Source organism: Phoxinus phoxinus (genome assembly GCF_949152265.1).
Source record: "Phoxinus phoxinus genome assembly, chromosome: 16".
NCBI classification, from domain to species: Eukaryota; Metazoa; Chordata; class Actinopteri; order Cypriniformes; family Leuciscidae; genus Phoxinus; species Phoxinus phoxinus.
Window position 1 is genome coordinate 13469434 of NC_136891.1, and position 26825 is coordinate 13496258.

The 26825-nt window shown below is 39.7% G+C and overlaps 1 protein-coding gene across 1 annotated transcript; it reads left to right on the plus strand.

Moving 5' to 3' along the window:
* Window positions 1-546: 546 nt before the first annotated feature.
* Window positions 547-14417, plus strand: LOC306983664 (vesicular inhibitory amino acid transporter; the record flags this gene model as incomplete). Its single annotated transcript, XM_079584218.1, has 3 exons — window positions 547-777; window positions 9630-10346; window positions 13980-14417. 3 exons carry the CDS (start codon window positions 547-549, stop codon window positions 14415-14417), a joined length of 1386 nt encoding a protein of 461 aa, XP_079440344.1.
* Window positions 14418-26825: the final 12408 nt, after the last annotated feature.

Genomic DNA, 26825 nt, shown 5'->3' on the forward strand with positions numbered 1-26825 from the left:
TTCTTCCATATGAGCTTGTTTGTTCAGACTCTGTTGGGACAGTGTTTGGAGGAATAGCATGTACTCACAGTATCTGGACTGATCTTTCCCCATGCAGTAGAAGAATGAGGAGTTTCTGGACTTCCTCTGCTCCCTCTAGTGTTGGACTCACAGATTTGGTCTCCTCTGTATATTCACCAGAAGCAGACAGTCCTCATTTGGACAAAACGGAAAGCATGACCTTTTCTAAACAAACATCTATAGGCAAACACACACTGTCAGTGATTATAATGTTTCAGTTCATCGGCTTGTCAGTCCTCCACACTCTTGTGTTGCTGTTGCCCAATTTAAAATGGATGCAAAGCCAGTTTCTCCTCACAGGGTCGATGGCCCGGATCTCGGTTATGCACTCGCAGTGCTCAGACTGACATCCGGCCGGACACTACCACATTCCTGATGGATGTCAGTTGAGTTTGGCGGGACTGAGACACTTCGCTTGAGGTAAAGGTGTGAAAGCCAAGCAGTTTTGCTCCTCTGTGCACTCTTTCCTCATTGAGTGGCTGAGCAATGTCCCGTTTCCAGCTTTCGTGGGTGAAGACCCATGCGGAGGCTCTCTGGATGAAGCGCTTCCGTGTGGATGCTGAGGAGAACCGAGGTTTGGTGGAGAGGGATGAGCTGGCTCAGACGTATGGAGACTCTCAGGCTTCCAGTCCAGAAAACCTGGAGGACGGCGCTCCCAGCACACGGACGAAAATCACTACATGGGAGGCGGGTTGGAATGTCACCAATGCTATACAGGTGAGCACACACACACACACACTCACACTCAGACCTGCATCACATATCTGTAAGCATATTGTCATTGGTACTACACTGCCCGGCCAAAAAAAAAAAGAGAGTTGCTATTTGGATTTAAATAGGCAAATGCTTAAGAGTCTATGATTGGATCATTATTGCAGTGATTATGTTTCTTGCTTGTTATTGTTTGGCAACAGTTCTTCTAACCCTATTGATGGAGTGTGTAGCTTTTCATTTCCTAATCAACCATGAAGACACATCATGGCCATATTCCAGCATGACAATATCAAGATTCATCCAATACAAGATCTTGACCAAAAACTCATGCACCTCTTGATGGAAGTAACATCACAACATTTATTTCAAGAGGTGTTTACATTTTTAGTCAATATCTTGTATTGTCAATGCAAGAGTCCATCACTCTGTAAAGTCTCCTCCAGCACGTCCCAAAGACTTTCACTGAGTTTAAGATCTGGACTCAGAGGAGCATCAATTCATGTGTGAAAATTATTCTTCATGATCCTCACAACCATTCTTTCACAATCTGAGCCGGATGAATCTATACATTGTCATCCTGAATATGGCCGTGATGTGTCTTCATGGTTGTTTAAGAAATGAAAAGCTACACTCTCCATCAGTTAGGGTTAGAAAAACTGTTATATAACCAACCTGATCTCACAGAAATAATGTATATAACATGCTAGAAACATGAAAATCACTGCAATAATGATATATTCATGGACCCTTAAGTATTTACCTATTTAAGTCCAAACAGTGACTTTTTGGACGGGTAGTGTATAAAGATGTAGGAAATGCAAAAAACCCAATGATATGTTCTTGGAAATATTGCAAAGCTAATGTGCAGGTAATGTACATACACCACAACACACTAAAAATGAATTACCCTTGCTGGGAGTGTCACGTATTCGCACATGCTGTCTGTGTTGTTTTAGCAGCCGATTCAGAATGAATTATGTAAATCGGATATTGGTGCCAAAATAAAAGAAGCTAGATTAATCTGAGTGTTGGGTTTTGAGGACGCAGCAGACCAACACGATCTCGCGTACTTACTGCATCAGCGCACTGCCAGCATACACACACCGCAATCAGATCTGAATATAATAACTGCTCATAACACTCATACCCAACGTTTGTCATCAATCATCAGCGGAAAACACAAATAAACATTAAAGTCTGTTTACCACCTGTGTCTTTTGAGCTGTAATAATGCAACATTAATTGCGACAGACAAACAGGGCTTTTGCAAGAAAATAATATGGAGAATCTAAATATCTAAACATTTTTACAACAATAATTTACTTGTGAAGAAAATATCTAAGATAATAAGACTTAATTATTATTAATATTTTTTTCTTATCAAATATGCAAATAGTTTCTTGTTTTAGGCATAAAAAAAGCTTTTTGGCAATGGGATAAGCAAAGTATCGAAACTAGAGTATAGATATGCTGGTTAGTGATGAAGATGCAGTTTTTTTTTGCACTGAAATGCTTCTCTCAGAAGTGTGAAGTGAATTCATCCCGGAGTGTTTGGGAAGTGTGTAAAATGTTAAGTAAACGATCATCAGCCAGTTTTCTCCCCTCAGATGCTGCATGCTTAGAGTGATTGCACGACTGTTTGTGTGCGTTTGAATATGCCTTATTTACTTTATAGCAGCATAAATCCTTGTTTATGTGAATGACACCCCATTACCTCATCTGCTCGTTCCCATCTGAGGCTGAGGGTAATATTCAGAGCTGTTAATGATCACACTGCTCATTATTGCTGCTTGAGCTTGTTTAATTCATCCTTCTGCTTTACTTTAGAGCGTAATGTGCCTCTCTTTCCCTCTTCACCCATCTGTCTCACTCTCTGTGAATCTATCTTTCCTCCGACAAGCCCTCGCTCTCTGCTCTCTACATAGGCAGCCGTCTTCTAAGGCAGCATCCCATTGAAGTTTGAGCAAACTCTCTTCTGCTCCTCACGTGAAACACACAGGAGATTTGACTCTCAGTTGACTCCAGTAGAGTTTGACCAGAAGGTCAAGGCTTAGTTGGTTATGCTCAGGCAACCCTTACTGTTAGATGCCATATTATACCATATTTCCAATATTTGGTAACACTTTATAATAACTGCACGCTATTAATGATTAGTTAAGCATTAGTAAACATCACTGTAAAAATTTCTAACCTCCCCAACTCAAAATTTTCTAGTGACTGGTCAAATCTAAATTTTTCAATTGGCCCAAGTGAAATTCTGCAAATTTAATTTGATCAATTGGCAGAATTTCACTTGGGCAAATTTTAAATTTTAGATGTGACCAGTCACTAGACAATTTTTAGTTGGGGAGGTTAGAATTTTTTTAAGTTACACCAGAATTTATACCTGGATTATTACTGGTGTGTAAATAATGAATACTTCATTTAGAAATGATAAATTGATCATTAATAAAGTATGAAAATACAATTATGAAACACATTATAGATATGCTTTTAAATCAAGTACAAAGCATTTATAGCTGTATTTATAAACTGCTTATTAATGTCTATTAATGCTTTATAAATTAAGTCAAGTTATTTTCATTTATATAGCGCTATTAACAGATTGTTTCAAAGCGCCTTTACAGTGATAAACGGATAATTTAAGGTAACAGAGATTGTTTTGGCTTTATAGCGGTTCTTGAATAAAGATATTTTCCAGCTTAGGCAAGGCAAGGCAAGGCAAGTTTATTTATATAGCACATTTCATACACAGTGGTAATTCAAAGTGCTTTACATAGAAGAAATTAAAATAATTACATAGATAATAAAATAAATAAGAATAATTAAAACAGTTTAGAAAATAAAATACAGTGCAAACAGTCGGACGAACAGTGGCACAGTGCTCATTCAGTAAATGCAAAGCTAAACAGTGGTAAAGTGCTTTACATAGAAGAAATTAAAATAATCAAAAGAAATAAGAATAATTAAAACCGTGTCTGAGATGGAAGTGATTGAGCAGGTTTGCGGTGCCAGTGGACCTACAATCCAGGGACGTCCTCTGCTGGGGTGGTGTCTTACACCAGTATTGCCCAATGGGCCCCCACAGAGCACGTTTCACTTTTGCTGTTTTAAACAAACAGTGAACCTTTATACTCTCCGTAGTATAGATAATCTTCACTCGCCTCGTCGGAGTGAAGCTCTCCCGTTCCCCTTCAAAATCTCTTCCAATCAGACAGCCCTAAAATTTATAAAATCTTCCTGAATCACAGTTTGGAAAATAAAATAAAAAATTAAATACAGTCGGACAATAAAATGCAAACAGTCGGACGTATTTTATATCAACCGGTAGCTATTATAGATCTTTCTTTTAAAAGGATCTTCTTACGACTTACATGTATCAACTTTCTTTTCTCTTTCAATCTTCTTACGACTTACCATCTATCAACTTTCTATTCTCTTTCAATCTTCTTACGACTTACCATCTATCAACTTTCTATTCTCTTTCAATCTTCTTACGACTTACCATCTATCAGCTTAGTTCATTAGTTATTAAATTAGAGACCGCTAAGACGACACCGTCCTCTCTACACAGACTTTAAATGCGAATCTGTGAGAAACGCTCAAGTTTGTAATTCCCTGCTAACCAAGACATAGCAAACTACTTGTCTGCCCTTTAAAAAATGTATACAGAATTGTATCACTTCGGGGTAGATATGCGAAACCGAAATTATCCCGACAAAGCTTTATCTGTAGAGTGGTAAAGGGATCCTTCACTGGGGAGAGACTATAGTTGGCACTTCAGCACTGCGTTGTCAACGGGTCCAGGCGAAGGTCCTACGTCAGATCTGGATACGGCCTGGATCCGGCAGGCTGCGGGAAAACCTCGGGATAAACAAAGACACTGAAATTAGCGTAGATGCCATTCTTCTTATGATGTAAGGAGTACATCAAGATTTATGAAAGGTGTTTCCCAGTTCCGGCTGACCTAATCTATGCAGCCTAAGAATTAACTGTTTACTAATGCTTAATTAATGATTAATAGTGCAGTTATTATAAAGTGTTACTCAATATTTTAATGACATATTTTCACTTGCCTGCTGTCTTTGACGTCATAGCTCAGGATAGCTGAGTGTCACATTACATTTACGCCGCAGGTGATTGACTAATGTCCAGAATTGTGTGTCACGAACTGTCCCTGAGATTATGCAAGGTTTTTGTCCCTATCCAGTAAAGCGTGAATCCAGATTTCATCTTTAAACAAGGGCTCAGACTTCATCAGAAAAATCATGGACAGAGCTGATCGTGATAAACAATAATGCTCAATCTGTCAGAATGTGCTGAACACTACACTGAGGCTAAGGTGAGGGTTTAGGTTAGGGGTTAGCATGGGTTACCACTGTGACTGTCTGACATGACCAATGAAATATTTAGAATCAGCCGTGGGGTGGAGTTTGCACTTAACTGGTTTGGGAAAATAAATCTCATTGAGATGAATGGGAATGCTAACGGATAGCTCTCTCCAGGTGCTGTACACCTCCCTGTGATTGACATCAACATGAGTTGCTAAACTAATGATGTTTCCCCAAAGAGCATAAAAAAACAATTTTTTTTATGAATAATTAATAAATTAAATAAAAAAATGTTTGTTACGTTTGACCCCATCTGTCATCTTATTCACAGAGCTTGTCACCGTGCAACACACGCAGAGTTTTGGCCAACACAGCTAACATTTGGTACAGCCGTCAGAAGTGTGTTTCTGAAGCTTGAAAGTGTTGTCCGGGTCGGCAGCTCACTAGAGTCTGGACTCCTCTTTCTCTCTTTCGTGTGTGTGTGTGTGTGTGTGTGTGTGTGTGTGTGTGTGTGTGTGTGTGTGTGTGTGTGTGGATGATGAGCTGTCGTCTGTTCACAAGAGATACAGTCATTAGGACCCTGAGAGGAAATGAATGCAGTGTTGTATCTTTATTCATTGTGTCTAACACAAAGCAATTTACAAACAATTACAGTCAAGATAAAATATCTGTCACTTAGCGCCTCTTTAGAGATGACTGTGACTTCATTAGTGGAGGGGTGTGTGAGAGGGTGTGATTTCATTACTCCCATCTGCTGTGCGGCTGTGACTGTGTGTTTCTCACAGCTGTGTGTGTGTGTGTGTGTTAGTAAAATCTCTTCGAGTCGTCTTTATATGCATTTGACACTAGCGTCAAACCTGTACAGTATGTGCTCAGAGGTTACTCTTCCATTGCTTAATGGAGTTCTCCGTCATGGTTCAATCAAGTTTCAACTTTGCCTCTCGTTTATCATAGAATGATTTAGGAGTAGTCTGTCTGTGTTAGTCCTGTGATGGACTGGCCATCCATCCAATGAGTTTCCCTGCCTTCAGTCTGAGAATCTGGGATAGACTCCAGCATCCCTTTGACCCTACAGAGGACAAGTGGATGGATGGACTGATTTAGGAGAAGTAACAAATAAGAGTAACATTAAAACAAAAAAAAGTGAATGTTGCTGGCCTGATTTGAGGAATCCTTCATGTCTGGAGGACAAACACTGCAGGAAGATGCACACGATCAAACTGAATGTTAGGTGTTTGATCCAACCTGATCTCATGTTACGTCCCAGGTGTAAAGCTTGTCTAGGGTAAAGGAATAAACAGTGAAAATAGAAATAAAAAGATTTGGAGTGAGGGAGTGTGCCCATCCCCTGATCTGCACGACAGACCCATTAAAATTATTAAATCAAAGTAAATCAAAAGGAAAGAAAGCAGACTTCAGGAGGGGGTAACGCCAAAAGAACAAACAAAAGTACACACTGACTACTTAGGGAGTAAAACTACTTAAACTACCAAAAGAAAACAAACAACAGAAATGTACACTAACTCCCTAACTAACCAAAAACAGGAGAAAAGATATTTTTTAAAAAAGGCCCCCAGCTCCATGAACGCTTTAGCGTAAGTTCAGCACAGGAAGACTCAATTGTTAAGTCACTTATTACCTTCTCATCTAACTAATCGTATTCTAATACTTGTAGTATAAAAGATCGGTACACATGTCTGAGTTTGCAGATGCTGACTCCAACATTGCCCTCCATCCTCCCCGCCACCACCAGGATGGTCCCTGCCCACACCTCCCCGGGGTCAACTGCGCCCCTGCCTTCGTCTTCAGGCAGGATATGCAGATTCCCTACCCTCGGATTGCGAGCTACGTACACGGCCAACACCAAAGAACTTTATAACACAATACTTGCTGAGCTGTTAAAGGGGCATTTCACCCGTGAGAACATTAATCTTTATTGAAAGTGGGTCATATATATAGTCGAAATGTAACTCAAATTTCGAATTTGGTGCCTTCTGGACCGAGGAAACACAGAAAGTAACTTTAGTGTGCATTTTTAAGACAACAACTCCCACAATGCACCACATTGCACAGCCCCGCAAGCGACTCCCACTCGCCGCTGTTCATATGCGGTGCGAAACTAGGATGATTCACAACACAACCGTCCTTGACCTCGTCTAAATCCAAAATTTCGTCCAGGAGAAATTGGCATCGATGAAATTCTTTGCTGCAGACAGACTCTATCTCTGTGTCCGTAGGCGCACAGGCACCACCAGTCCGCCCCAGCTCGAGCCGCAAGCTCCTCGTCCGCGACACTCGGCTACAGAATCCGCAGCAGCCGCCTCCTGTTCCTCCATCAGCCTCAGCTGCTCTTCACTATATTACGGTTCGTAAAAGTAGCCACGCACATCTGAGTTGAGCATCAGACTTTCGAAATCCAATTCTTGTATATCATATTGAGTACCTTCCGCCATTGTTAGCTTAGCTTCCAAACAAGATGGCGGATATTTCTTTGAGTTTCTGCAAGTTAAGTCCCACCTACTGATCTATAATAGGTCTGTAGCGTGAGTGAGTCCCACCCCCTGGAATAATGAGGAACGAGTGTTTGTAGTCTCAACCCCTCTACAAAGATATATGACTTCCTGCTTAGAATGACGCAAAATTACAATTTTTACATCATTATAAGCAGGAACTACAACACTGAAATCCTTATTTCTCCCATCTCAGGGGAAAATAAGGGACTAATGCACGACCATTCACAAATATGACTGGGTTTCTAACTATACAAAGCTTAATGCAAATGGGTGAAGTGTCCCTTTAATCCATTTATGCTTTGTTACGTAATTTTGTCTTTCTGGTAGAACTTCAGCTTCCAGCGCGTTTGTGCATGTGAAGGTAGAATCAACAATGAGAACTAATGGTAGACATCTATAGGCTACAATAGGCTTTAACTTAGTGAGAATATTTGTCACATCTCATACAAAGACAAAGTAACAAGGGAGAACAAAGAAACACAGCACTAAGGCAAGCTTCTGTTTGAATCTTCTTCTATTGTTTTTATTGGCGGTTGGCAAACAGCTTTTAGGTGCATTGCCACCACCCACTGATCTGGAGTGTGGACTAAGGCTATGTTTACACTGAAACGATCTGAAAAGAAAACGCAAAAGTGGCGTTGCGTTATCACTTTTTATTCTGCGTTTAGACTAGCGTTATGGGGGGGAAATCTGCGTGCATATGGTGACGCAAAAGTGTGTGAAATTCAATGTAGTATGCACTCCAGGCGACTAGGTGGCAATGTGAAGTACTGAAAGTGAAAGAGACACTTTCAGTAAACGAGGCTTCATTATGTCATAAGTGTTTCGAAACACTTCGAAATTTCAATGGTTCACCACTGGGGGCGTTAATCTCCATCAACCCATGAATCTTGAGGAGTCACTGAGGACCAATGAACGAGTGTCAGTGGGTTTTACCTGATCTCTGATCAGTTTTATACATTTGTAGACGTTTAGACAATGAATAATGGTAGTTAATAGTCTCTTATTGGCTGAGTCATTCATAGAGCAAACAAAACAAACCCTGCCAATTGATAAAATAACATATAGACACTTGATAATCTTATTAGATGATTAGATCATTGCATTTGAAAGATTTTACTTTCAATAAAACATTTGCAATAGATTTGTGAAAGGTGTTTTTATCTTTGCCCGTTTATACATTAAACTGTCATGTGGTTGGTTTTGACATTGGCTGTCATGAGGCTATTATAACATTTTAATGACAAATTCAATTTGTACCACTGTAGTTGAGGTCAAGAAAAATATTCATGACACAGTTATAATGGCCTCATGACAGCCAATGTCAAAACCAACCACATGACAGTTTAATGTAATGTTAACCCATAAAGCTAAGTGGTTTCTTAAGTTTGATAATTAATCTGCTATGTCATGTTTATGACATATTTATGACAATTTATGTTGTCTTGGTAATGTCAAGTTGTCATTACAAGACACTGACAGGTTATGATGTATTGGTTTATGTCAAGTTGTCATAACAAAGACATCTCAAACAATGTCATATTTGCATTAAAAATGTCACAATTCAGCAAATTTAATGACAGTTGTCATAAACATGCATAAAACCTCCTTCATATTCATGACATGTGTCATGTCATGATTATGAAGGTGTCATGTCAGTCTTATGACATGACATACTTAAAAGTATAATAATATTATTATAATATTATCCCAAATAATATTGAAACAGTACACTTACAAGTAGTACATTGATATAAGTATTCTTACTACATAGAATTATACTTAAAAATATACTTGAACTTTACTAAAGAATAAAAACAACTAATTTGAAGTATACTTATTTTTCGTAAGGGATATCTTAATCCAAAATAAGTTTAAAATGAGATCTTAAACTTTGATTGCTGAGAACGAGGAAATTTCGGCAAGTCTCTAGTTAATCTCATGGTTGTCTGGGAGGATCATTTGAGCTATATACTTGACCATGACCTGATGTGTGCCTTTGTTTCCTCAGGGTGTGTTTGTGCTGGGTCTGCCCTACGCTCTTCTGCAGAGCGGGTACGTAGGTCTGCTGTTACTGGTGCTAGCCGCACTCATCTGTAGCTACACTGGAAAGATCCTGGTGTCCTGCCTGTACGAAGAGGACGAGACTGGCCACTCGGTCCGCGTCAGACACACCTACGAGGACGTCGCTAAAGCCTGCTGCAGACACATCTGCCCTTACATCGGGGGTAAGGTTGTGAACGCCGCTCAGGTAGTGGAACTCGTGATGACCTGCATCCTATACTTGGTGGTCAGTAGCAATCTGATGTGTCACAGCCTGTTTTTCCTGCCTCTGACCCCGGCGACGTGCTCTGCCATCAGCTTCCTCATCCTTGTGCCCTGCATGCTGATCCATGACCTGAGAGTGGTGTCGCGTCTGAGCCTCTTCTGCTCGCTGGCCCAGTTCCTCATCACCTTCATTGTGATTGGCTACTGCCTCCGTCAGTCGCCGCAGTGGGCCAGTAGGAGACTGAGTGCTGTGACGGTGGACTTTGATGGCTTCCAGGTTGCGGTGGGGGTGATTATCTTTAGCTACACATCACAGATCTATCTGCCTACGTTGGAGGAAAGCATGACAGACAGGTTAGACTTCGACAGCATGATGAACTGGACTCACGCTCTGGCCTGTGTACTGAAGACAGCGTTCTCCGTGATGGCCTTCCTCACATGGGGAGAAGAAACCAAAGAGGTGCACTGATCCCACATGACCTTAGGCTGCATTTACACTGCAGGTCTTGATGCCCAATTCCGATTTGCTGACTATATCCGATTTTTTTTGACGACCCGCTTACATCATCTTTTAAAAGTGACCCATATTCGATATTTGCATTTATACTATACACTGCCGAAACAACCCAATGTAGACGTTCTGACCCGGAAAATTAAGTAAAACAGTGCGATATGTCAAGTAATTCTGATTAATTTCGGGTGGGTCGCGGCCGCGGGTGGATATGATAAATCATTATTAACGAAAATATTAACGTTCTCTAAAATATGAGCATGTTCCATTCCAGTTTATGTTTCAAGGGAGTAAAGCCTGTTTATGCCATTAAGAAAATGAAATTCTGTTAAATAAATTTTGTTTTAAAGAAATGTTCATTTAATAGCAGCGCGCATTCATCAGTGTATTATACCAGAGATGTGTGCATCAACCGCTGCCGAGTCCGTCGTTGAAGGTGATGATAATCAATTTATCCTAACGCGTTACAACACATAGCCTAAGAATAATAGTAATTTGACCATCGGGTGCGGATACTTAAATCAGAGAAAATTATTAGTGAGGGTGAGAGGCGGGTGGATGATTTGTATTTGGCTGCGGATTCTGGTGACGTTTTACTTTCCGCACTATTTTCAAAGGTCAGAAACATTGGTCTCGTAAGGCGGAGTAAAACTCCACTGTGTTGAGCCTTCGTCCTCTATCGCGCCATTGATAAGTCGATCACAGTTTATTTATGATTATCTGAGTTGACGTCCCCTTTTTACTGACGTACGACTCGCATTTACTGGCGAATATCGGATTTGTCTGCTTACATGGAACACGCAAATGCACGTATCCGATTCATATCCGATTTATTTCCACATATGAGTGAGGCCTGAAACCGATCTGAGAAAATCGGAATCCATGTGCTTTTTTCCTGCTTACACGTTCGCCGGTCATATCCGATCTGTGCCACATGAGAGGAAAAAATCGGAATTGGGTCACTTGAACCATGCAGTGTTAATGGGGCCTTAGTTACAGGCTATACTTATAATTACTTATACTTACCAGCTTACAACTACATACACCAGAAAAATGTATGTAATGCTTGGTCTAAAAAGTCTTTATTACCCATCATTGTTGGTCACCAGCATAAGGAATGTTTTGCATGCTGGGACCAGCTAGGGAGGCTGGTTGCTGGTGGACCTGCTAGAGTTTCGCTTGAGAACAGCATAACTATGCAGGTCCACCAGCAAGACCAGCACTATTCCAGCTCTGAATAGCATAAACCAGCCTGGAACAACATGAAGTTCATGTTGGTTTATGATGGATTTTTCAGCAGGAAACTAATCATAATCACGCTTGTCAAGTCGTGAGATATCGAATGCTGTGACCAGGTCCAAGCCACATGAAAACACACATCTCAACAGCCATTTATGAACACTCACTTTTTGACTAAAAATGGCTTATATTTGGTTGTTACACTGCAAAATCCCCTGTGTTGAACACCACTCAGTGTTCATATGTGTCCACACTATATAGTGTTAAACTGAAGCAGTGTTGGAGTTTATTAGATCATTAAGTGATGATTGATCATTAGTGATGACACACTAAAGGAAAGAGGAACAAATATTTGAATATATTAGTGTGTCCTGTAGTTGGGCTCTTGACTCTTGTTTGTTTTGTTAGTTTATCTCTGACTGCTAATAGTTTTTAACACGTTTACTGTGTAAAAGACAGAGTAACATGAGATGATGTTGACTGTTAATTAACGTCATTGTAAAGTGGTCTCTCTCACTGAGGAGTCTGAAGTCACTGATCAGAGCAGTGTTTTGTTATAAATTTGTTTTAATATTGTGCTACTGACCATGTGATACTATTGTGAAAATCAGACTTCCTGAAAAACTAAAGCATGTTGTGAGCAGGAAGTTAATGGTGTTATTTAGACACCAACAGACATCAACAATCAGCATAAGAAACTCAACAATGATCAACACAAAACTCATTCATGAATCCCTGCATGCATTACGGAATGAATAAATTATGGAGCTGAATTATTTTACTAATTAGATTTGAATATTTTTGATATGAGTGTTGATGTCTAAGTGAATCTCAACTTCTGTTTAAGAGGTTGTAGTGTTTTTCGAAGATCTCACACATATCTCTTTGAGTGTTAAAAGTGATCGCATAATGCATTCATTTATTACTGTTTTTTTCATTCAGTAATGCTTCAACTTCATCATTATTTAAACCAGTCATGAAACTACAGAAAACGCAATAATTTGATAGTCATTAGAACAGACATGTCAATCTGCTTTTTCGGCTCTCTCTTTCTTGAACAATGCACAAATGTTCACTGAATAAGTTATCAAAAGTCAAGGGTCAAAGTAAAGCTAACAAACACAGATCACCATGACGTCATACTAAACTTATTTTCAATCAAACATCTATAACCTCTGTTAATTTTCAATATGAACTTAGACGTCTGACATAAATAAAATCAATCTGGTTAGTAATAAGTGAAGCTGGAAATGCTGTTTGTGGAGTTGTTTAATCATTCTATGCTGAGATCTTGAGAGATTTAATGTCTTCTTTTATCTTCAGTTGATTTCATCTAAGGCTGTGTCTGAAGTCAGTTGTAGTTTTTCTTGTTGTTTCTCTTTCCTTCAGTGATTCTGCTTGTTAACAGCATGTGTTTGACTGTTTCAGGAACATCATACTAACCTTTAAATTACGTTCTATTAAAATTAAGGAAACGGGACATTTTTATGTTCTTGGAATGTACGTTGGTTTTTTGGAATGATCTTGGAATCAACGTTCCTATAATATTGAGTTGTTGGTAAAATTTAAGTTGAAAGATTGTTTCAGGAACATAATACTAACCTTAAAACAACTTCCCAGTAACTTCAAGAACACTGGACATTTTAACGTTTCCATAACCAAAACTGATATGTTTGGAAAACGTTATTACAACAAAAATGTGTTAGCTGGGAAGCCAGCCTGGGCCAACATGGAATTCACTACGTAGGGCAGGAATGTCCAATCCTACTCCTGGATTTAAGGAACCCTGGTGCGTAGTAGAGTAAGTGCCCAGTGTATAGTAAATCATGTGGGACACAATTTATCACATGCATGTATAGCAGCTATTTAACAACAGCTTTAAAAGTAGTTAATTGGAGAATTTATGGTTTTTAAACCATAAAGAATTTAAAGAATTTAGGATGTTTGATACAACTTTTATTTTTATTTTTATTGTAGTACAAGTTTGCATTGTATTCAAGGGATAGTTCACCCTGTAATAAATACAAATTATTTACTATCACATTGGTGTTGTTCCCAGGGTCCTGTGTTCCCCTGATTTATATGTCAAATAACAAACACTTCCCAAGGTTAGGTTTAGGGGTGGGATTTAGATACAAGGTTAACTCTGGGAACATAAGACCCAGGGAACATAGAAACACTTCCAACACAAAAGGATGTGTTTAGCAGAATTTCCAAGCTGCTTTTTCCAAATCATGGAAGTGTATGGTGACCACGACCGTGCTTGGCACCTGTCCACTGTCATTTCTATACAGGTAAACAATCCCTTAAAGTGGACTTAAATATATTTGTTTTCTATTTTAGGTGATAACAGATAACCTGCCCACAGTTTTGCGTACCGGGGTGAACCTGTGTCTGTTGGCGAAGGCTCTCCTCTCGTACCCTCTGCCGTTCTACGCCGCGGCAGAGATACTGCAGACCGGCGTCCTAAAGCTGGACTCATCCGCAGACGGGGCAGAGCGGTGGACACTGCTCCTGCGTGGCTCTCTCCTCCTCCTCACCCTCATCATGGCGCTGTACGTGCCTCATTTCTCTCTCCTCATGGGCCTCACGGGCAGCGTGACCGGGGCAGCCATGACACTTCTGCTCCCTGCCCTTTTCCACCTGCAGCTCAAATGGACTCAACTGGACATGAGCCGGAGAGCTGTGGACATACTGATATTACTGCTGGGCTGTTTCTGCAGCGTCTCAGGGGTGATATGTTCCATCAAAGGAATGGTGACAGCCTTCAAGGACAACTAGATTACAAATAATCCTGTGTGTCTGTAGTTACGTTTGCTCTGGTTGGTGGTGTTTGGTTGTTAATAAAGTTAAACGGAGCCGTGTCTGGAGGTTAATGAGCATGCTTTGCTTCCTTCCACAAATCTGACTGTGAAATGTTATCTAGCATCGAGTGTTGTTGTCATAATTCACCATGTTCATTGCTCAGGCACTTACCAGGCCAATCATGCATGAAAAGCACACGAGATTCTGTTCTACAGTGTGTTTATTATTCTCTCGTTGTCTCTGGAGCGCAGTAAACAACTTTTGACAGTCAGTTAACTTTATGTAAAAAACAAATCATAAACATACTGCTAGCAACTAATAGGCTATTAAATTATGAACAGCACTTTTTTTATAACTGCATCAGTTTGTGTGTTTCTCTCTCTGCGTTGATGAGAATATCACTATAAAATTAGATTTGCTCCGGCAACATGATCAAGGTCAAACAGTCAGATCAAGGGCCCTATTTTAACGACCTAATAGAGTAACTTTTATGTTTGGTCCACTAACAATGGCAAATGCGTTGAAATGCTACTCTGCATGTCTGAAGCATTTCCGGTGGTGACATTTTTATATCTCAGATTTGTCAAAATAAAATGAAAAGCGCATACTTTGTAAGTCTAGAGAGAACAGAACAGCCTCCCTGCAGCAAGACTATGGCAGGTTCACACGGGAGATCAGGGATCCTGGGCATCTCCTAGTGTTTTCAGACCCAGTAGAAAGATCTGTAATGTCCTAAGTTATTGTAACTGTGACCTTAATCGTCTGCCGCCTGTAAACCGTTATATTGCGGACTGTTCCACAGGTGCAGGTGCAATAATTGTTTATGGTTCATTGTACAAGCATGAATAACATTGTTTTTTTTTATAGTCTGGACTTAAAGGATCATCTTATGACTCTAAAGATAAAAGTAGAAAAACCATTATTGGTATAGACTATAGCTCTCTGACACTCACAGGCTTAAAAATAAAATAAAATAAAACAAATGGCTGCCGAACTGTGACGTGGCTTGAGAGCATGATGGCCAAAAAAAGAAAGAAAGCAACTGGCCGCTTCACTTTAAAAGCAAACATAGTAGTAGCAAATAGTTTAACTGCAGGTGCTTTGAAGTCCTCACGACCAGAGAGGATGCAACCACTGAGAAACATGGACTTCATTTGAATAGTAACAATTTTATTTGCAGGAGTCAATAAACTATCGCAATCCCACTGTGCACAAGGAAGTCGTGGGAACAGACTTGCCGTGGGGATATCATCTATCACCTTTGTTCAGAGTAAGAGAAGGTCACCCAGAACAGGGCAAGGCCCAGACAGTACAAACACTCTCTGTTCTCATTCACATGTTTGCATCGTGAATGATAACCAGCCATGCGAGAACCAGTGGCGTTCATGTCAAATGTCAAACCCACCGTGATGTGAATAGTGAAAGTATGAATGAGATTTGAGCCCTACACCAGAGAAGACGATTAACAGTGAATATGCATGTCATCACTTTTATTTTTGTGTGCGTTTTCAAAGTTTGACAGACTCTTATGTCTTATGTTTGATAATTCAAGCTGTTGTTCCAATCCTCGTGTCTGTTTCCTATGGAAGGAGTCGCATGCACACACTCTCAATCATAAGACTTTGAAGAGATGTTCCTTAAAATAGATTGAATAGAATAGAAGGGGAAATTGTTATTTCTATATCACCAAACTGAATTTTCTTGTGAACACCCACTGACAGGGTGTCTGCCATTCGTCAGTCAAACAGACAGTCCCGCCCTAAACTCACTCCATTGGTCAGTCAAATTAACAGTACTGCCCTAAACTAACTCCATTGGTCAGTCAAGCACACAGTCCCGCCCTAAACTCACTCCCTTGGTTAGTCAAACAGACAGTCTCCCCCTAAACTCACTCCATTGGTCTGTCAAACAGACAGTCCTGCCCTAAACTCACTCCCTTGGTTAGTCAAACAGACAGTCTCCCCCTAAACTCACTCCATTGGTCTGTCAAACAGACAGTCCTGCCCTAAACTCACTCCCTTGGTCAGTCAAACGGACAGTCCTGCCCTAAACTCACTCCATTGGTCAGTCAAACAGACAGTCCCGCCTTAAACTCACTCCATTGGTCAGTCAAACAGACAGTCCAGCCCTAAACTCATTCCATTGGTCAGTCAAACAGACAGTCCCGCCTTAAACTCACTCCATTGGTCAGTCAAACAGACAGTCCTGCCCTAAACTCACTCTATTGGTCAGTCAAACAGACAGTCCAGCCCTAAACTCATTCCATTGGTCAGTCAAACAGACAGTCCCGCCTTAAACTCACTCCATTGGTCAGTCAAACAGACAGTCCTGCCCTAAACTCACTGCATTGGTCAGTCAAACAGACAATACTACCCTAAATTCACTCCATTGGTTAGTCAAACAGACAGTCCCGCCCTAAACTCACTCCATTGGTCAGTCAAACAGACAGTACTACCCTAAATTCACTCCATTGGTTAGTCAAACAGACAGTCCCGCCCTAAACTCACTCCATTGGTCAGTCAAATAGACAGTCCCGCCCTAAACTCACTCCATTGTTTGAGTCAGTGTTGCTGTTTTGTGACTTTTGGACAAGTAGTCAGTGTTTTGACCACACCAATACATTTAAAAACATATAAAATAATAAAATTTTGATACTAAACTAATAAAAAACTTGATACTCTGATCACTGTAAAAATGCAATTGCACGTTTTGGAGAAGTTATGTGATGAAATCTACATGTATAAAGTTTCTCCCAGCACTGAAGACTTCTCTGAAGCATCAGCATTGATCAAAAAGCAGAAAGGGGATCTTTAGAGACGCATTGTTCTTTCAGACGTTCGTGTAGTAAAAATATCCATATTTAAAACTTTATCGACTAAAATAGCTAGCTTCCGGAAGTCGGCCGTACGCAAGTCGACTTACGTCAAAAGAGTAACACTTGACGATGTATGACATAGATGTAGGAGTAGCGTAAGCTTTGACGCCTCTCGCGGTTCAAACAGGGCTGGGCATCCGCATTCATCATTACGCTGTACGTCAAGTTAAATGTTACTCTTTTGGCGTAAATCGATGCGTACGGCCGTCTAGCTAGTTATTTTAGTCGATAAAGTTTTAAATATGGATATTTTTCTTACACGAACGCATCACTTCCCTTCAGAAGGCATTTATTAACCCCTGTAGAGACGTGTGGAGCACTTTAATCATGAATGGATGGACTTTGATGGACTTCTAAAAAAATTTACTCCCATTGACTCCCATTATAAAGCTTGGAACAGCCAGGACATTTTTTTATATAACCTCTGTATTCGTCTGAAAGAAGAATGTCATATACACCTAGGATGGCTTCACGGTGAGTAAATAATTGTTTGACTGGCTAATTTTCTTTTTTGGGTGAACTATCCCTTTTATAATAACATGCATGTGTCTTGCCTTAGAATAAACCTCAAGCATTCCTAAAGGAGTAGTTCAACAATATGTACATTTTTCATCCACCAGGTGTCATCCATGTTGGGGAGGTGTCCACAGCCCAGAAGTCTATGTATCTGAAGGCATTGGATAACTTTGTGTAAGGAAAAGTGTCACTTTACTGATAATCTTCTCAAACCTCTTTGTGCTTACAAATGCGTTCAAATGAAAACTCGGAAACACTCTGTGGCAAAAGTGTTTGAAATCAATGATGCCAAACCAGCCAGGCATGACATGTTATGAATGTGCTTACCGCCTTTTTGGACAAAGGTCATGAGGTCAATGTGTTTCTGATATGCAAAGTATATGGGTACTATGAAACCTAGCATGACGTTTCTGAAAATGAGCTTTATATATTGTCTTGTTAGCTCCATCATACTTTTTGTAGATAGATAGAAATGCTGCAGCCAGTGTTGTGTTAGCACTGTGGTTAAGTAGACAGTTGCATTAACAGCAAGTCAATGAGGGCAAGCTTTTAACTGAACCATGCACATGCATTTTAAACACTTACATTATGTTCTTGCGTATTTAATTCAGCTGCTCAGGCGATGTCAATTTATGACCCAATTAAGGGGCGGTCAAAATAACACTTTAAAATCAATCAGAGGTGTAGAAATGAATCAAGTAATTAATAATTTACAAGTAACATTTTATTGTCATTTGATTGGCAGCCTCTGCTTTTCCGCAACAGACTAAAGCCGCCTTGTGTATAACGCACCATTACTTACAACTAATAAAAAACAATACAGCAGTTTTCTGGTGTTATATTTGGTTGGGGGAGTCTTCAGCCCTTCCTCTAACTTTTTAGCACACAGCCGCCCTCCGAAAGTGTACAAATCATAAAACAGATCAAAAGCTATATTAGCCTAAAGTCTGATTTGGTGGGTCGTCCTATAGGGCGGTGTAACTTGTGCAACCTTGGGTCTTCAGCCAAAAGCCTAGATCCGGCCCGCTGTAAAAGCACAAATCTTGCAAAATCTTTTTATGCTTTCAAAAAGAAGAAAAAAAGCTTGCCAATGGGGTCAGAAAAAATAAATAAAATAAGTCTCATTATATTAGATTTTTTTAAGCATGTTTCTATAATCTAAATGAAAAAAATCCCTGCAAAGTGTCTAAGTCAGGGAGAAACACTGTAACAAGTCGATGAGGTCAGTATGTCGACACTAAGGTGCTGGCTGCTGCTATGTGTTCTTTCTAATTAGAATAACATTATCACCGTAGATCCGGGCTAAAGCTGCTGGGACTGGAGCGGGTCTGTGTGAGTATATCTCATTAAGACAGCGCAGACTCGAACGCGCAAACAGATGTGCATGGATTTGTGAACTTGGCACGGGCAAGCGAGCCTCTCAACACAGCCAAATCCGCAGGCATGAGATTCAATACGCTTTCGTTTTTCATGGCAAACCGCCCATGTCTCAAGTGGATTCACTCTATTTTCTGTCTTCCCTTCTCTGCCGTTTTTCCTTCTTCTTTCTTTCTTTCTTTCTTTCTCCGGGTCTTTGTTTAGCAACTTCCCACCTCCATATAACTCCGACAGCCCACGCGCGGTGAGCGCACACTGGCCAGCGGGTTGGCTTATTATCCGCGCGGCAATGTGACGAGCTCTGATTTGAGGAACTTTGCGCTGCAGGAGGACTGAGATTAGAGAACCGTGTGAAGCGAGGGGAAATGTAGGCTGGTGATTTCAAGCGTTTATGCTTCGGCTGGAAAAATACCTCACTTTCTTGGGGTCTCAATATGAGCTCGAGGAGAACGGGGTGGCGGGCAGCGGAGCCCCATGTGGTCTTGTATCTACCGGCGTGGGCAACAATTTGATGTAATGGCCCTTCATCATGCGTTATCAATAACGAGAATAATACGGACAACGGTCAGCGAATGTACAGCAAACTCTTTGAGCGACTTGGAGGACAATTACTCAAGATCCGCGGCAGACAGGCCATAATTACAAATCCATTTACAGGGCGCTGAGAATAATGAGGAAACTGCGGAGGTGAAGAGTTTTTCCCCTCTCTCCAATGCAGCTGGTTAATGTCTATAAACGAGGACAAAGCACGTGTGTTCAGCAAACGCAGCAGAAGCTTTATGATGAAAGTCTTGATAACATATCGGTTCCCTGTAAGGGAGATTATTAAAGGTGGAGCTCTGTAAAACTTCACTAAAACTTGCTTCATGAAATGTGCGGCTGTAAAACCAAGTGCTCCTCTGAGGGGGTCTGCCTTCATTTCAGAGCAGTGCTGTCTGTCCTGGGATTTGTAGGATGTGAGAACTCAACAGTGATGGAATGTGTCTGAATCTTAAGCTGATGTTACTTTAGAAACTAGCTCGGAAGTAGTGTTAATGCTTTGGCTTGCCCTCACAAATTTCATTCAAAGATTTTTCAACTATTTTAAACACTCATAACATTGACTGATTTTTAAAGTGTCTGCAAATGCACTTTCAAACACAGCAAACAGCAGTGTTATGTGTATAAAATGCACAGCAAGTGCCTATAATCTATGATTGATTTCAGTTATCAGTAAAAAAAACCATACTGTATATTTGCACGATTACAGTTAGTTAATAGCGTTTGAGTCAAGGATAATCAATCTGATTTGCACAAAACTGTGTGTGTGCGTATGTGTGTGTGCGTGCACTTGTATACATGATTTATGAGGATATAATGATATGATATGTCTTTAAAAAGTTACAGTATGTTTTTTTTTGATGTTCATGTCTTTTAGGTCTAGAGTTTTCTTGAATGCCTTGTGATGTCCAAAAAGGAAAACTATCATAGATCCAACAGAGGGCGGTAGGCCTCAGTCACACCACACGCACTCCCAATACGACCCAATTCAAAAAGCAATTATCTGAGTGTGTACTCCTGGGCCGATGAATAGACTGCTTCTAAAGTGCCATATTAACCTAGTTGAGAAGTATCGATTGGGGTCCCTGTCCAAACGAAGAGGCACAAGAAAGCGCTGGAAACAGAGACGGTGAGAGAGATGCATCTGTATTCCATTGGGTTCTATCCTGCGGTCGTAATGAGGTCTTGAACAGGCTGGGACTCTATTCTTCAGTGCTGTTTGTACAGGAGATGCTTTCCGCTGGGCTCCTTAACTCCAACAAATGTCTCACTTTTCCTAATTCACTCTACTATCTCTCTCTTTATCTCGCCCTGTCTCTATGGTTATGTTCAGACTGCAGGCAAATCGGACTCACCACGTATGTGACGAGGCTTTAATACAGATGCAGGACAAATGGAGGTGCATCATCTCACTCTCAAAATAAGCATCCTGTAGAGTTGCGGTGCTTAACTCCTCCATCACACAGGTATGGAGGAGACTGATATTGTGATGTTCTGTGCTGTAGTCACGGCCGAATTCTTTGGACATACCGCTTGAATAAAGTAAGAAAACTTCTGGCATTGCCATCACCGGTTTTGACGTTATCGCTGTGTGTTGTGTTAAGAGTGACGGAAAAGATAATTTGAAATCCGGTTTGATCATCCAGACGCACCTGTAGAAATCTGATCGGAATTCGCATTTCAAACCACCTACAAATTGTCACGACTAGGCAGATGAAGCAAGCAGACGAACGTGGATAGGAGTGTAAACGAGGTTTATTCCCAATAGCAGGTGAACAGAGTGTAACAGCGTGCAACATAACACACAAACAATACCGGACACCGAACTGATAACAGACAGGAACTTAAATACACTGTGATGATGAACACAAATGACAGGCAGCTGTGAGGAGGTGATCAGTGTCCATGGTAACAGATTGGTGGCGGGAAACAGACAAGGAAACACAGGTGAAGACAGGTGACACAGATGATGAGGACGATGAACAGGTGGATGATTGAGGGAGTGAGTTCAGGTGTGAAGACACAAGGGATTCTGGGAAGTGTAGTGCAGACTAAGATAGACAGGTGCAGACGAAGACTGTGACACAAATAGAGAGCCTAAGTCCCTCCCCTTCCGGTGGACCACCATGGGACCTTATTTCAGAAAAAAATTGTATGGTAGTCAATGGCGAGAGACGACAAATATTTTGATCTCGTTTGAATTGTGCCCTGAATTACACACATGATGTTTGTCAATTTAAAAGATACATTTTAAAGTCAATAAAGTCGCAGTTTGATGTAAAACTGTTGAGGTATAAGACTGTGAAAATACGTAATTACTAAGACTACAAACCCAAAAGGCGCACATGTGACGTCATACCTTTTCTCTCAATGAATGAAGCTAACTTTACTGAAGCTAACTTTACTGAAGCTAACTTTACTGAAGCTAACGTCTGTCATGTTTTCTTACGTTATAATCGTAACGTTACGGCGTCATGCCTGAGTGTGTTGTACCAGACTGCACACACACGAGCAACGGTGACGTATAGTGCCAGACAAGAGATGTAGTTCATTGAGCGATTTTCACATAAAACTAAACGTTACTCTTCTGTTTTATGACAAACTGCGACTTTCTTGACTTTCATAATTATCTTTTAAATTGACAAACATCATATGTGTAATTCAGGGCACAGTTCAGACGGAATAAAAAGATAAGTTGTCTCTCGCCATTGACTACCATACATATTTTTTCCGAAATAAGGTCCCATGAGCCGGAAGCGGAGGGGCGGGACTTAGGCTCTCTATGTGGTTAGAGTCAGCCTTGAAAAAAATCTGATTTTCATGTCTTTTTTTTTTTTTTGCTGTCCAGACTTTCAAAAGCCCATGTGAATAACATCTGGATATGAACATAGACCATCAAGTTTAAATTGCTGAAGATTTAAAATTTCTATATATTTTAAGAATAATTAAGGATTTTGTTCAAATGACATCAATGTTACAGGTAATAACAGTATAGTCATGTACAGTCAGTAGAGAATAAAGTAGAGAATAGAGTTCCTAAAGTTTCTAAATTAACTTTTCAGTAAGGGGCAATATTTGTGTTCTTACAATAATTTCCAGTGGCATTTTTATTTTTATTTGGCCAATTTATTAAATTTTAACCTCATTAAATATATGTCAAAATCCTGTCTTTTATGTCAACTTCTTACAATAAATCAATCATTTGAATTAGTATAATAAGACACTATAGGGCTGTTACCAAAATCCATATTTGTAGAGGCACAAAAGCTCAGAGATGGCATGAATGCATTTACAAAAAAAAATGTGCAAAAAAAAATGTGTTATAATGAAACTAAAGTAGGTGGCAACAAGTCACTGTCTTATTAAAGGTAGGGTAGGTAGGATTTATATAAAAACTTTTTACCAAATTTGATTAAACTTTCTATATATATCAATGCATAATTAAAATGTTAGTACTCTGATAAAAAGAGTATAAAAATCGAGTGACTCTAGACCGTTTAATCTTCATTAAACACAGCTCATTATTTCCATTCGGGACGAATCACAGGATTGGCTTGCGCGACTGTCACTCTCCGTCGCCATGACTACCGCTGCTATTACTGGCTCTGCCCACGTGCGTACAGTCGCGCACCCGTTTTTAGGTGGGAGTGAATGGAATTAATGAGCTGTGTTTATTGAAGATTAAATACACTAGAGTCACTCGTTTTTTTTACTCTCTATTTCAGAGTACTTGCATTTTAATTATGCATAAAGACAGTTTAAACAAATTTGAATAATTTTTTTTTTAGACAATTCTGACCTACCCTACCTTTAAGTGAGTCATTGAATCATTAATTTAACCGTTTTGTTCAATAATTGGATTACTTCAGTGAGATGCGGAACAGTTATGCTGTGGCAGCAAAAACACATTATTGTGTCTAAAATGTCGCTCACTTAATATTAACTTCTTGTTTTCTGAACTGTTGTATACAATCAATTTCAACCATGCTGTTATTATGAATACACACAAAATAAGAACTCTTGCCCCAATATCTTGACCTTGCAATAATTGTTCCAAAGCTGTATAACTACTTCCTTCGATGGAACACACACACAAAGTGAATGCTGCTAATGCTGCTCTTTTCCATAAGACAAAACTTAATGCAGAAATACGTATCATAACAGAAGTCCATATGATTTGTGTGCTATTTTCCAAGAATTTTGGATTCACGTGATAGCTTTGTGTGAATATAAGCATGCACTTTAAGTCATCTGTTTGCTGAAATCATTCCATCTCATTCTGAAATGTCAAGGGCACATCAAGGTTTGATTTCAATGACATTTTTCATCATTGGCAATTGAGTGTCTTTTTAAACATAAAGTGTAGGGGGATTACAATCAATGAAAAAATAATCTTGATCACAATAGTATGTATAATTACCAAATGAAATTTTACAAGAGCAGGCCAGAGAACACAAATCAAAACCGATTTACGAACAAGCAAATTAACTAATGAATGTAGCCAGTGCAAATCAGTGTTACAATAAGAGAGAAAGAAAAAGTGAGCGGGATGGAGCGACATTTAACATTCACCGTTCCAACGACAGGCAGAGCTGATGACCTCCGTTCCCGCCCTGTCAATCAAACGGCCCCTCTGCCCTTCCTGAACTGATGGGGGTCAAAGATGGATGAGAACAAAAAGGAAAGTCCATCTGACAGACAACAATCTCTCATCTGTGCTTCATGTGGAGGGAGGAGAGCAAAATGAAGAGTGGATGAGCACAGCGGGATCAGACGGATGACAAGGTAGTCCAATTAAAGATGGCCCAGGATCACAGTGCTCTCTCTTATCACATCAGTCACACACACACACACACACACACACACACACACACACACACACACACACACACACACACACACACACACACACACACACACACACACACACACACTTCCTGTTTTATAGGGCCAATTTTGCAATTAGAGATATTGGTGACAGCAGATGTCAAAGAATGAGAGCAAGAGAGAGTAGTGCAGCTGTCTGTCTACACAACAGTGATTATCCTGTGTGTGTGTGTGTGTGTGTGTGTGTGTGTGTGTGTGTGTGTGTGTGTGTGTGTGTGTGTGTGTGTGTGTGTGTGTGTGTGTGTGTGTGTGTGTGTGTGTGTGTGTGCGTGCGTGCGTGCGTGTGTGTGTGTGTGTGTGTGTGTGTGTAGCAGAGTGATTATCTGGAGTGTTTGCATGTATGATGGCATGAGTGTGTCTGTAGTGCTGAGAGTTTGCTCTAGCATTGCTGCTTCTAAACACAGTCAAAGATAACCTTAAAGTTGACATGAAATGCAGGTTTTTGTGTAATTTTTTTAAATGCATTTTATTATGAATTATTAATCTATGTGAGTTTCAGTTTTTACTGAAACAATTGACTTGGTTTATTTGAAAATTTCATAACTGGATCTTTTGGTGAAACGTCACTGACATAAGCAGGCTTCTCCAATCATTTAGTTTGATTAAGCCTTTCTTACAATTGGCTGAAATCTCATGTTTAGTTCTGCCATCCAATTAACAACTGATGTACTGAACCAAATCACAGCCTACACCCTTTTTTGATAACCCGTTTCACCCAGATGTACAGTACATCACAATATGAAAGAAAATATCTGACACTCCATTACATTGTATCTTTAAACAGCATATGTGACTGTGTTTAAAAGTGTTTGTGTCAAAAGTGAAATGTCTGTGTCATTTATTAAAAATCTAATTGAATATCATGGTTATTGGTTACAACCTGATTTGTTCAGTTTGTCTAAAAACAAATAATACTCTGCATAGTAAAATAAATAAAATAAAATAAAAGAAACCATTTTGGTAACCCTTTATGGTAACACTTTATTTTACGGTGCCCGTGATACAGAGTAATTACATAATTAAGTACTTAGTAGTACTTAAGTGTACTTCATGTGTATCTACATACCTTATCCCTCTGTACACATGAAGTACACTTAAGTACAGTCTTGATACACTTTATTTTACGTAGCTTATCCCTGTGTAATATTATGTAATTGCAATGTAATTAAGAAGCTACTACATGTATTTATGCTGTGAACTAGTGAGTTAATTCAAACTAAGGAACAGATGGATAAGGTATGTAGATACACATGAAGTACACTTAAGTACAATCTTCATATACTTTATTTTACGTAGCTTATCCCTGTGTAATATTATGTAATTTCAATGTAATTAGGAAACTACTACATGTATTTATGCTGTGAACTAGTGAGTTAATTCGAACTAAAGTACAGATCTGGATCTCCCGGTTACACTAACTGTTTTGTAACAGACATTGACCATTACATAGGCGTAACAACCCATGTTACCCCTGCAGGCTTTTTCACACCTTAGTAACATATTTAAGTACTTTTTGTTACATTGTGTAGCACTAAGTACTTTCTTATATAAGTGCATTGTACCAAGTCGGTAACACATATGTAACTGACCCGGCTTGTTACATATGTGTAACAGTAGCTGCCTATTACATGTGTGTAATTACAATGTGTAAGTACAGGCTGTTCCATAACTTAATTACATGTTAAGTACATGTAGTTACATGTTATTACAACATCTACTACTAAGTACTTAATTATGTAATTACTCTCTATCACGGGCACCATAAAATAAAGTGTTACCACAATGTTCTTTAAAAACGGTATTTTGGTTTGACACCAGAGTGTTGCTTATTGATTAGTCAAAGTAAATTTTACTTTTTATGGGTGGAGGTGTTACGCCTGGGGCTGTATTGGTGGGTGTCTCTTCCTCTCTCATGGGGCCACTTATGTACATCATAAAAATAATCTACTATGTTCTTTTTTAGAAAGAAATGGTATCTGCATGGATTTCCAGTCAGGATTTAGACTGTATCATAGTACTGAGACAGCTCTCATCTCTCTATTAGTGTTACTGGATCTTAGTGCTGCATTTGATCGACCACAACATTATTTTGAATAGACTCGAAAATTATGTTAGCATTAGTGGAATTGCATTGGCATGGTTCAAATCATACTTATCTGACCGTTATCAGTTTTTAGTGGTAAATTAAG